Below are 12,257 nucleotides of genomic sequence, written 5' to 3' on the forward strand. Positions count from 1 at the left end.
GAGGGTGTTTTCTCAAGTCTATGAGACATGTTTGTTTATCAATTTGTTTCACACGCTGGTCAGTGGCTATTGCTATTTAAAGCAAAAAGAAAGAAGAACCAATTTGTATCTGAGCCATCGTGTATACAAATATTTAGGACTCTGAATGTGTCTTGGTGCTTTTCCAAAGAAGTTTCTCAAGACAGCTGAGCTCTCAATATGTTAGAAGGGAAAAAATAACTCTTTAGAAATGCTTATTTCCTTTACTGGATGTTAGGAAATTCCCAGGGAAAAAAAAAAAACTTATTAGGATAGAACTAAGTTAGAAGATAAATTGAAATCCTTTGATTGAAAGTAATGTTATTAAAAAGTTTTAATTATTGAGAAGAAAATGTAGGAAAGGCACTCAGAGCTAACATAAAAATGATTGGAAACTGGTAATTAAAACAAAATGCTTGAAAATTAAACATCAGAAAATATGAAAATGCAAACTTGGCTCTGATTCATTGCAACACTTAAAACCTGGAATTGCTATTAAGTTGTAGACGGCTGGTTTGAATTCTGCGGGTCTGTATTGATGCTGAAAGTTGAGCAAACGCTGCAGCACTTCACTGACCAAAGCCACCAGGTTCCAGATTCAGTCCTTATTCTCCCCTGTCCCATCTCTTGCCATCCTCCATTTAGACTTCTACTCTAAAGCAAAACTTCTTGCTTTTCCAGAGAGTATCTGGATGCTACATTCCCTAGATGTTTTTAAAGTTCATCAGTTTCACCCTTTCAAATATTAAGGCTAGATTTTGCAATCCCGATACAATTACTTTAAATGAAGAGCTGTGTCTCTCTGTAGAGCACCTCTGCTCCATACAGGTTGTTTTCCTCAAGTGGCAGCCTGTAGTTTTCTACATAAACATCTCCAGAATATCCTTGGGACCTTCTAGAACTGGGTCTGCATTTCCTCAGGAACGCTTCATGAGGCAGTTGGCATCAGACAGTTGGTTCCTGTGGTCGGTGAGCTGGTCTGGGAGTCTGCATCACCAAAATAGAGTAAGGAGCAACACATAGGAAATTGCAGCATGCTTCTGTTGACATTTTTTGTACCAGAAAAGCCACCAGCACTCTGATAGTCATAGCAGCCAACACCCAGCCATCTTTTCTCATTAGCATACTGGGTTTTTCTACATGATCAGAGCAGCGAATGTCACCTTGTTGCCATCCTCCGCTGGAAAGGCTCCTCGTCCCTGCCTTAGGGACGTCTAGGAGAAATGTCCCCAGCCCCACACAGGACGGTGGTGGCTCCCCACAACCCTCTTTGCCCACAGGGCTCTTTCCCAGGAGAGACCGAGACAGAACAATCTTAGACTTGGAAGAAGGTAATTTGAATTGGATGTGAAGTTGTTACTAATTTAATGTTTATCCAATAACAAGGACTTTGCAAAACCCCTTACCTTTTCATGAGCCTCAGGTAACACTGTCAATTCATAATTGCTATGATTCCTTTATCCTGTGGTTTAATAAATAATTTACCTAAATTATTAAAATGAAAATTTCAACATTATTAAAAATTAACCAGGTTAAATGAGCAAACAGTAAATAGTGCTGGGCTTGTCCTGCGTGACAGGAGTCCGCAGCTTTTATTGTCTTTTTCCCAGGCACAGAGGGTATGTTTCTCCCTCCCCCTCTCCCTCCCTCCCTGTCTCCACTTCCTCTGCTCTACTCTTGTCTTTCATAAACTCTTCTCCTTGATATTAGTTTTCTTTACAGCCTGTTCTTTCATCTCTGTGTCCTCTTCTCCACTGTTGGTTTACTCTTCTTTCCCATGAACCCTCTCCTTCCCTGCTGTAGCACTAGGCATCCGTCTCCGCTCCACACATTATATTCTGCACACATATGTAGCACAAGATGCCTGGCGGCCCTTTTTGTGCTTTCTCCCTTTGATCCGTGGCTGGCAGTCCCATCTGATGCCAGGAAGACATAGATCCAGGAGAACACATGATCTCCAAAGAGCAGAGAGTTTGTCAGGTCTTCAGGATACAGACTGCTTCCATCATGAAAAATTTATTAAAATCTGACTGCTCTTAAAGGATCGCAGCTCTGTCATTTTTAATTGAAACGTTCAGTTTGCCCAAAATGAAGTGCTCCATCTTTCAGGCTGTATCTCTTGCCAGATTTTTTTTCTTCTCTGTAATTCCTGCTGAACTGCTCCTTCTGCTGTTTTCTGGCAGAATTCCTTATTGACTTAAAAGGGTTTCCCCCCCTCCAGGCTTCATCCCTGGAATTTTCTGCATTTTCTCCTTCAGCACATGGGAGTCCTGGAAATGGCCTTTCTCCTGCCTGGTCTTTTTCACCCAGAACATTTGCACCAGTGCAGACCTCAAGGCACACAGCTGATCTTTTCCTGCACACCTGGGAGAATTAGGCACCCAGCTCCTGTTGAGTTTTGGTAAGAGCTTAGTGCCTGCGGAAACACCAGCAAGCCTGTCCATCCCTTCTCCAGGGTGCCCATGACACTATTACCCATCTCCTGCAGATATCTGGGTACCAACAGGCAGATGTGGGCATCTTAATGTGCTCTAATAACGCTCTTCTTTTCTTTCTGCTGCTGAGGGACCACAGAGCAAGGCAACATCTGCAGCTGAAGTTTAGCTTTGTAGAGAGGCTCCTTCCTCACCCTTTCTGAGCAGCCCTTAGGTAGTTCTCAGCACCGTTACATCTCTGCTTAGGATGGAAACCAAAGAAAAAAACGCCACCTGCATGCAAAAGCGGAGGTGGCAAGCCAGAAGCATACCTCAGCTGGAATGTGTCCAGGAGACTGTACCTCAAGTGCCTGCTCCTACAATACACCCCGTGAGGTGAAGCTCTGAGGGTACAGGCAAAGCGAAGGCAAATGGATGCACTAAGGCAGTGGTGAGACCCAGAGCCTATCAAACACTGGACCTGTGTCCGTGGGGAACGGGGCAGTTATTGACTGCACTGTCACATGGCATGGCCCTTTCCTTCCACGGTCAAGGCTGGTATCTGAATTACTTTGGATTTTAACCACAATTAAAGAGCTAATCAAGGTCAACAGCTCCTTTCAAATACAGTTTAGTACAAAATCCTAATGCAGGAATTACACAAATTGATATTGTCAATATAATGGATTCAAACCAATTGTGCTAAACAAGGTTGTATCAAGTCTGCACTCTGTATTAGGTGAGGGCTAATTCTGTCTAGCAGCATTGGAGGCGAACAGAAAAACAGATACATCAAGCCTTCACAGTCTGGATTTATTACTGAGGTGGTTTTTACCCCTCTCAGAGAATTCATTAGTCGAAGAAAAGAGTGCAGTTCCAAGGATTTGGTTCCATTCGAAAGGCAGAATGTGCAAAATTGAACACATGCAAAGTATTGGTCTAATATATAGGAGATACAAGGATGGACCAGTCAAGAGGAATGATGGGCATGGAAAATAAATCTAAGCAGCAGCCCTTGGTGAAAAAATGTGGTGACAGAAGACTCTGCTGAAGTACCCAAATGTATTGTACTACTTGATACATCCTAAAGTATCAAAGATATCTGGCATGGCTGGAAGATGTAACAAGAGACCTATAGAACATGTTCTTCCAGCATGGTGGATACTCTAAAGCATCTCAAATGGACCCTAAGAGACCGTAAGAATTCTCTCATCTCAAGTGATATCTTGGCCTCTTATTTGATTTTCTTCTGAGGCACTTCAAGGTTTCATCAACACCAATCGCTTTGACATCCCGGGTGGTCCCTCTCCCATAGGTGTGAGCCTTACTGCTCCCCATTAGGCATGTGGATTTAGAGACACATCCGCAATCACTCAGTGAATGAGCGATGCTTTTTTTCCCCTGTGTTGTTTCCCACCTAGATTCCAATATTTCTGCTGTGAAGTGGGTTTCTGGGAGGGCAGGTTGGGTGTTTTTTTAATTGAAGTTAAGGGCATCCCTAACGTGGCAAGACCCAAGAAGAGTGGAGGGCTTTCTCCAGGGAACAGGGGACATCCAGGGCTGCAGGGTACTGCTGCTTAGGAGTGGAGAGGTGCAGATGGTGGAGCTCCTGGAGATAGGAAGCCTCCTGATTCTGTCCATGCAGCTCTCAGAGGAGCCCATGGGGCCAACCCTTATGGTGCCCTTTCCTCCTGGCAGCACAAAGACAGCCTGACACCATGAGCAAAGGGGACAGACCACACTGCAATTGCATTTGTTGCTATACAAGGGGAAAAGGCAATCCCTGTCCAAAGAGCTACTGGTGTGAAGGTCCTTGTTAAGGGTTGGGAAAATGGCACCCAGTGAAAAATCTGCCTAGTCCAGGATTTGAAGGCTGTGCCTTTATGATTACAGGTAATGGGGTATTAGATCCCATTGGAAAGTCTCTTCCCAGTTTTGTAGACTTGAGCTAGCGCTTTCCCTTCATCTCAGCATCCACTTTTTGACTCCTCTCCTCAGAGGAAACATGTGGAGTGACCCTAGCCCTTGCTCCCATCCTCCAAACGGCTCTGGAAGGGTGGGAGACGGTCAACCTTTCCAGGGTCCGTGTGAAAGAAGCTAAATGGGAACATGAAGGTGGTAATGGAGTGGAAGCAGAGCAAGGAAAGCCTCACTGATGGATTATTAGGCACTGTCAAAGTTTCAGCAGAGTGGAAAACTTGGAGGCTGGAGTGAGTAGTAACCCATGAAAAATCACCTCTTCCTTTTCCTGTTCATGGCAGGGCAGCGTGTCCAGATCAAAGCCACCCGTCACCGCGCGGCCTCAGTCGCACGATTTACGAGGCACTGGGGCACCAGCCCATTAACAGCCCTGGTAATTCATTGCAAGGGCAACAGGAGGTGTAAATCCCCTCCCCTCCAAACTTACACATTTACCTAATTGTACCCCAGTTGCTGGACCAGGACATCAGAGGGACTGATGTTACGAATGAGAAGGGCCACATGAGGTGCAACAGGGAAGGACAGGACATGGAGGAGAGAGTCTGGGGTGGTCAGCATGGCTGGGTGAGGCATGACCCCAGAGGCAGACCCTCTTTCATTTGCAGTCATTAAGTAGCAGAAAATCTCATTGGTTTTAATTGCATTTTGACCTTCCGGAACTCCTTTTGGCTGTTTCCCTTGGGATCCGTGTTGGAGAAGGAGCAAGGCCGCACATTTTTTCAAGGTTTGTGAGATGTTGTGCTCTACATGCATGGCAGTCCCTGCTGCTGACAGCTGGCTCAGAGGCTCAGCAACACCAAAATCATCGATGGCAGCAGGTAACAACAGCTAAAGGAAGACATGAGGTCCTGACATGCTTCAGGACCTCAAGATCTAGCAGCCCCTAGGTGAAGAACATTCATCTGCCACTCCATGACTTTACTGGTGGTACTCAGACATACTATTTTTTCTTACCGTCTTCTGCAACATGTCCACATTCAACAATAGCTCTGTAGAAAGCAAGTTGTTTGATGGTCGCCAAAGATAGCAAAGATCAGAATTACTAGTTTTCTTGTTTCTGGCTACTCTATCCATTTGCTCTCACTCTCTTCCCCTCTGTCTTTACCCTCCCCTTAGTCTGCCAAGTCCCCTTTCTGATTTCACATTGCCATTTCTCACATTGTGCTCTCTTTTCCTTGCACTGGTATCTTTCTGCTTTTTTGTGTTTGGCTCCAGATGTTTCTGGCTTTCAAAAAGTCCCCTTCAGTTTGCTCTCCCTTGACTTTTCTCATTCTTCCAGTGCTCCCTGTGTAACGTTCCCTGTGTAACTCAGTAGTGTTAGCTAATATTTGATATAAGGAAACTTGCCCTCAGCTTATATGAGTAGGTTTAAAACACCTACGTATTTACAAGAAAAATTTGAATGTGACTTTTCCACTCTCACAACCTTTACACTAGAAAAAAATCCTCATCAGAGGTGCTTGCCTTTAAGAGTAGCAGTAGAGATAAATAGGCTGTGAAGCAGAAATGGGAGGCTCACCAGTAGTATTCAGTAAGTGAGTTAAGATGGCCAGATCAGTGGAGTGTTTTCTGGCAAAAATCTTTCACATTTCCCTTAAAAATGACCTTTTTAAAATGAATTCCACTGCAGTTTCTTTTTTGTCATTTTTAAGTTACCACTCATAATTTCTTTTTGAAGCAAAACTAGAAACATATTTCCATGAGCAATTTCCCTCACAACCCCCCCTTTTTTTTTACACTCTGAAGTTCACAAGAAATACATCATTGCTTGATGTGCACTTGATCCCACGGTCGCAGGAGCAGGCAGATGCGCCTGCAAGACAAGAGAGCACTGGTTTGGTTCAGCAAGGGACAGGGCAGCGACCAGTTAAATGGGGATGAGGTCTGAGTGTTTCCTGTTCCTCCTCATAGAGCAAATGCTGGCCCTTAAAGCATGACCAAGAATGAGAACTGGGCAATGATCTTTGGTTAAAAGATAACCAGAAAAGGAGTTAATGGAAAGAAAGTGCAAATGAGAAGAGTCTGGTCTAGCTGGGAGAAAAGGGCATTGTTAGGGTAACAGTTTGGAAGGAAAACCTATGACATTTGGGTTCATAAATGCTTATGACTCTTGAAAATATGATTTAGGCACTTCAGCACTTTTTAGGTGCAAGAAATTCAGTTCTTGTTAAGAGGAAGGAACACAGAAATGTAGCAATTCCATGAACTACTTGTAGTAGAGGAAAGTTAGGACACTTTGCCAGTCTTGACTTACTAGAAAGCAGATCTCAGCCTTACACACCGCTTCTCCAGGGTTTGTCACCCTCGGTGGACACAAGAAGGAGATAAGGAAAGGTTTTGATGGCTCGTCTGTGTTGTTTTCCCAGAAAGGAGCCTCGTAAATGATCTTGGATATTGCCATGGGAGTTATGGCCAATTGAGGACTCAGGGTTATGGTTCATTCCCACCTATAAAGGCAGATGGTCTTTGCCAGTGAGAAGGGAAGAAGAGGGATGAGATTAAGCTGTTCATCAGACAGAAAAATGAAACAAGGCTATGAGATGCCAAACTTTTGATATTGCACAGAAGAGATGCCCAGCGTGTGAAAGGGCAGAGCCTGCACCAGGTCTTGCAACACATGTGAAATACATCAGGGTCACTGTTCCCATGGTGTTCTGTTGTCCGAGCCATAATACGGCACCCTACAGGGAGGGAAAGGCATCCTGTGGGCAGGGAAAAGAGCTATCTGTGCTTTTAAGAGGTTGGGTGGGAATTAAGAGAATACTTTATGGTGGTTACACTCTGAATTTATAGTTTCCTCCTCTTGGTTTTTAATGTTCTCCTGCCAAATTGCCTACGGTTTGTCCCATAACTTCAAGCTGCCCTGTGGTCTGACATGTCCCAGCACCACCTGGGACACATGAAAGAACTCAAAACAATCTGTCAGGGAAAAGAAGGGCTGCACTGCAGAATGTAGATTATTTTCTGGACCTAAACCCTAATTGTCCAGTCTCCTAGGTCAGGATTTAATAGATTTGCCCTAATGTAATAGGATAATGGTGACACTTAGATACAGATCAGAACACTTTCTTATTCCAAAAGTATGGCTTGGGCACTCTGTTTTCAAGAAGCCTTTGGCTGTGAAGTCCAGCAGATATCTACTACCTATTAATTAACCTCTCTGTCTTGCCACTTACAGGTCTGAGCTATTCTTCACACATCTACTCTCAAGAGATTGAAGAAGGTTCATCATCAGTATCTCCCAGAGCTTCAGTGCACAGTAGGACACCTGTTCAGAGCAGATTTTCTGGTACTTCCCATTGCTTTCCTGGAGAAGCTAAAATCAGGTCATCTGTAGCTGCTAATAAAACTACTGAGAACCTGCTGGCCATTCGTTACTTGAAGGTGAGTAGTTGCCCCAGAGTCAAGGATTTGGGAACCTATGTAAAATATTTTTGGAAACCTGGCTATATTCTGTGGATGCCTGGAAGCCTGGGTGGCTTTTACAGAACTGTCTAGGGAAACCCAAAAAACCAGCAGTGGTCACTTTCAGAGAGCTTTGGGAAACTTAGATGTGAAGGAGGCAGGTGTGCAATGGAAGAGCTCTAGACTAAACATGAGTGACCACCCATGGTTGCATCATTTCACTCACAACTGACCTCTTTCAAGAGTAAGCACAAGCAGTACATTTGCAAGTGCCTGCTAAGATGCTGTTGCACCATGCTTTAAGAAGCCCCAGACATCAACAACTCATTTTTCTCCCCTCCGTTCTGAGAGCAAAAAGCATGTCCTAGTCATAGATGCTCCTGTCCCGGTTAATCTCTGTGCCATTGTCTGGCCTTCAAAGGAGATCCTCAAAATTAAGGTGGTGTACTCGCAATGGAGAAAGTCTTCTGGTAGTAGAGGAGAAGAAAAATCAAGCCTTCTCCACAGGTGGCACTGTTAACATGACTTTTGTTTCAGAGAGTTAGTCAGGGTTTATAACTGCTTGTCTGTGCGTCCTGGCGTCTGCCTGTGTCTTTATCTTTGTTAAGGTCTTTTCTAATCTCCCAGGCTGTGTTCCCCTCTGCAGCTGACCCATCTCTCCTTCCATCCCTGTCGCTTCCTGGTGGGGAGCACAGGAGCTGAGGCTGCCATGTATGGGCTTCCAGCAGAGCGGTTCCCTGCCACGTGTCCTCACCGGGAGCAGAAATGCAAACCCAGCAGTGGGAATGAGCTGCCTTTTCTCTCGACTGCCCTCCCCGGTGCTGTGTTCCAGCAGCTCACCTCAGTGGCTCTAAAATAATTAAGAGGTTTGAAGTTTCACACGCCCCAGCAGATACAGACAAGGCGACTCATCTGTTATTGCAGCCCCAGCGCACAACACTTTGTAATGATGTGGGGAATCCTGAACTTGGTAACCCCTCCTTGACCTTTGTCTGAGAGTAGGGTCATCCCCAATATCCGGGTTGGATGCTGGTTGAGCTCATGTACCAGCCTCTTTCAGCTGCAGAGCAGGGAAACCAAGCATCCCAATGCAGAGCATCACCTGCCAACTCAAGCATTAAACATTAATCCCACTAGGACTTTCACTCCTCCGTCTTTAGGGTGGAAGCAGATTAGGAATTTGATCTCCCCAAATTACTGCGTGAAAGTCGCCCTTGAATAGGCTCCACGTAACTTGTCGATCTCTTGTCCATCTCTTTGGGGTTTTGCCTTTCATTAGATGCTGCTACCCTTCAGGGGTTTTTTTTGGGGGGGTTGAGGTTTTCTTCTTTCACCTCCTAGGGGATTGCAGGGGTACCTGGAGGGTGCTCAAATAACTGGATCCCAAGCTGCAAGGTTGGGGGAACCCCAGTGGTTGTAAGACCTCCCTCAAAAGCACAGTGCCTACACTGTGGGGCTCCATGGCCAGAGGAGAGCTCAAGGGTTTTGCTGGGACTGTGAAGAGGCCATAGCTGCAGGACAGGAAAAAAGCACTGCTTGCAGTAGCGGCTGTTTTACCTGCAGGCAGGGTGAAGGAATGACCACCAGTGTGGCATAAAAGGGATCATCTGAGGTGGGCACAGGGCCACGTCTGGCAAAGGAGGGCCACCTCCTGCTTTCTTCTCCACAAAAATACTTCCTTCAGTGTATTGCCTCCAGGAGCTGAAACTTTTTAGAAAATAAATAAATGACACCTGGTACTAGGCAGCTGATGACAGAACCCATGTCCTAGCATTGGTATCCAGCAGGGTCCCCTACCTGGTTAGTCTCTGGTTTGAATAAGGAGAGATGTCTGCTTTCAGGGGCTTTGCTGCAAAGATGCATCTCTCTAGCATTTGTTTACTGAATAGAAGATGCTTCGTCCAAAGGGGAAGGACCTCCTGGGCCATGTGCTGTCTCCCGTCTTGTCCTGTGATGAGGGACAGCCAGTGGGTGCAATGTGGAGGGGAGAGGAAGGTTTCTCCTGTTCCCACTTGCAATGTTAAAAAAAGAGACCGCATGAGAAAGTGGAGACCTGGGGCTGCTGTTAGGTGATGTGGTGTCTCCTCAAAGGAGAGCCCATGGTGTGGAGAGAAAGAGCATCTGTCCCTGAGGATGCTAGGTCCTTGCTGCTGCCTGCCAGGGCTGGGAAAAGGCAACCACAGCATCTGAGGTTTGAGAAAGGCAGCAAGGTGAACCTCTGTTGAAAATGAAAAAGGGGGAAAAGAAAAAAGGAGAATCCTTTCCAAGATCTGTTTTCCTTGGGACAAGCAGACTGATGATTTAGCAAGACTGCCTGGTTATTTTTCCATGTCACTGCCTTCGGTCCCTTGTTCAGAGCAGCTGAGCCAGAGGGACAGGAAGGCAGCAAACTCTGGGCAGGAGAGCCAAGGCCGTGGGCTGGTGCTCACCAGCACGGGCTAGTATCTGCAAAGCCCACCAGAAAGAGCAGGGGACTACAGGAACCTCCTCCATAGGAATTTTCCCCCCTCTGACTCCAGGACCAAGCACCCATCAGGCTCAATGTCAGTGTGGGCAGCGTCCTACAGCACCTTTGCTCCATCTTAAAGTGCAGAGGGAGAAACCAGCCCAGGGAAATGTGCCCCAGCCAGAGCCCTTCTCCCATTGAAATTCCCATCCTTGCAAGCTTTCTACAATCCCAGACATCACTGTGGCCTTCACTCCACAGAGGCGCCGCAGACCAGTGAAAAGAGAAGTCCTTCCCTACCTGCTCACCATTTCATCCCCAACACTATCATGTTACGTCAAAGCAGCTAGTCATAAACCTCCTCAACCTGCCTCCAGTGCCTTGGTTTGATCCTGCCACGCTGGAGGGAGCCAGTCCCTACCTGAAAAGTTCGTATGAAGTCAGGTCAGGTCCCCTGTGGGGTGTCCCCAGCTCCCCCTATTGCTATGAGTTGCTGTATGGGTGGAGAAGCCCATTGGTGCCATTCCCAGCTGTGCTTGGCGGGGAGGTGGCAGTGCCGGGCACGATGCTCTTTAATTCGCGTTGCCGTTCTCCACCGACAGCACCTCTCACAGGGATTGCAGAGTAGCCAACGTGCCGCGGTTGGATTGAGCAGACAGATTTAATTAAGTTGCGATTTAATTACCTATCAGCATCCCTATTTAATAAAGCTCAGGAGGATTTTAATTTTAAAAAAATAATAATAATAAATGGTATGGCCTGTCACAGAGCAGCAGTAACAGCACCCGGTCCGGGTGGGATGGTGTTGTGAGCAGCGTCCCTGCCCTGTGGGGACAAGGCAGCAGGAGGTGGCCAGGCCTCAGGCAGATTGTAGGGGGGAGCATGACCCATCTTGGCAGCCGGTACAAAGCCACATGCTTGGGGCTTACCTCTGAGCACTCCTGCTCCTGCCTCTGCTCGCTTGTTTTGCCTCTTGTGTGCAGAGACTGAAAGGCACTCGCAAGCCCGTGCCCGCTGCCAGCAGCCCCGTATTTTCCTGAATATGGTTTGTCATTTTTGCCATCTGCCAAAGCTTTCTATCGGTGATGGGAATTTGGCTGTTGTGGTTAGATGGCAAAACCAGGGTGTGGATGCTGGTTGGGTTTTGAATACCGTGACAGAGACCCAGTGGGTTATTTTAGCCTGAGATTTGGTTTTGAATCACTGAGCCAAAGTGTAGATCCCCAGCTGTGTGTGATGCTCAGGGCCATTAGGATTTGGGGACATTTGGAGAAGACACTTTGGCTTGTCTCTGACCAGTAGGTTAAGATGTCAGCTAGTGGCCGTGCCCAGCACCTGGGAGAATTTCCACCAAAGAATATACTCATCCACTTTAGCCACTATCTCTTTCCAAGCTCCTCCCAGTCTTGCTAACTTGCACACAACATTCATCTCACTGTTTTGCTGAGGATGTTTCCTAAGAGTTCAATTGTGCTTGAGGTTTTATTTCTTTTGGGTCAGATCCAGCCCTGCGGCAAGCAGGCATGGTCGTTATCCCAGGGTGAGACTCACCAGCTTTATGTGAGCTCGGATGCTGGCCGGGGACCTTCTGGTCTTTGTTACCGGTGGGGACAGGTTTCTTGTTCTGCCATCTGTGATCATCCTGTTTTCTGGTTTAGAGCTTCTCTTTAATGGAGACTCACCCGGGACCTCTGTGTCTTGCAGGGCCCCACTGCATCTCCCCACGGATGAAGATATGTCAACACCAAGTTTAGCACTTCTTGAACTATGATAACTGTAAACACAATATAAAGGAAGCAGTGTTTTTAAACAAGAAAAATTAAGGAAAGCCCAAACCTTTCCCTAGTTACCCGCATCACACCAGATGAGATCTAGCCTGAGCTCTAAAATACCTCCAAGGGGATCATATATCCATATGTGCTTCCCACCTGCACCTGGGACATCACATATGGCTTGCTCAGCTCTTGCTCTGGCCTCTAAAAGACATCTAGATT

The 12,257-nt window shown here is 46.4% G+C and overlaps 1 protein-coding gene across 1 annotated transcript in view; it reads left to right on the forward strand.

The window, feature by feature from the left end:
- LOC308061875 (uncharacterized protein) overlaps window positions 1-12,257 on the forward strand; it is a 94,257-nt gene that overhangs the window by 63,637 nt on the left and 18,363 nt on the right. Inside the window, exon 3 of the mRNA XM_080382493.1 lies at window positions 7,591-7,796. Within this exon, the coding sequence (XP_080238619.1) occupies window positions 7,591-7,796 (206 nt within the window). The remainder of the gene's footprint in view (window positions 1-7,590; window positions 7,797-12,257) is intronic.

This window comes from Falco punctatus (genome assembly GCF_963210335.1).
Source record: "Falco punctatus genome assembly, chromosome: 4".
NCBI classification, from domain to species: Eukaryota; Metazoa; Chordata; class Aves; order Falconiformes; family Falconidae; genus Falco; species Falco punctatus.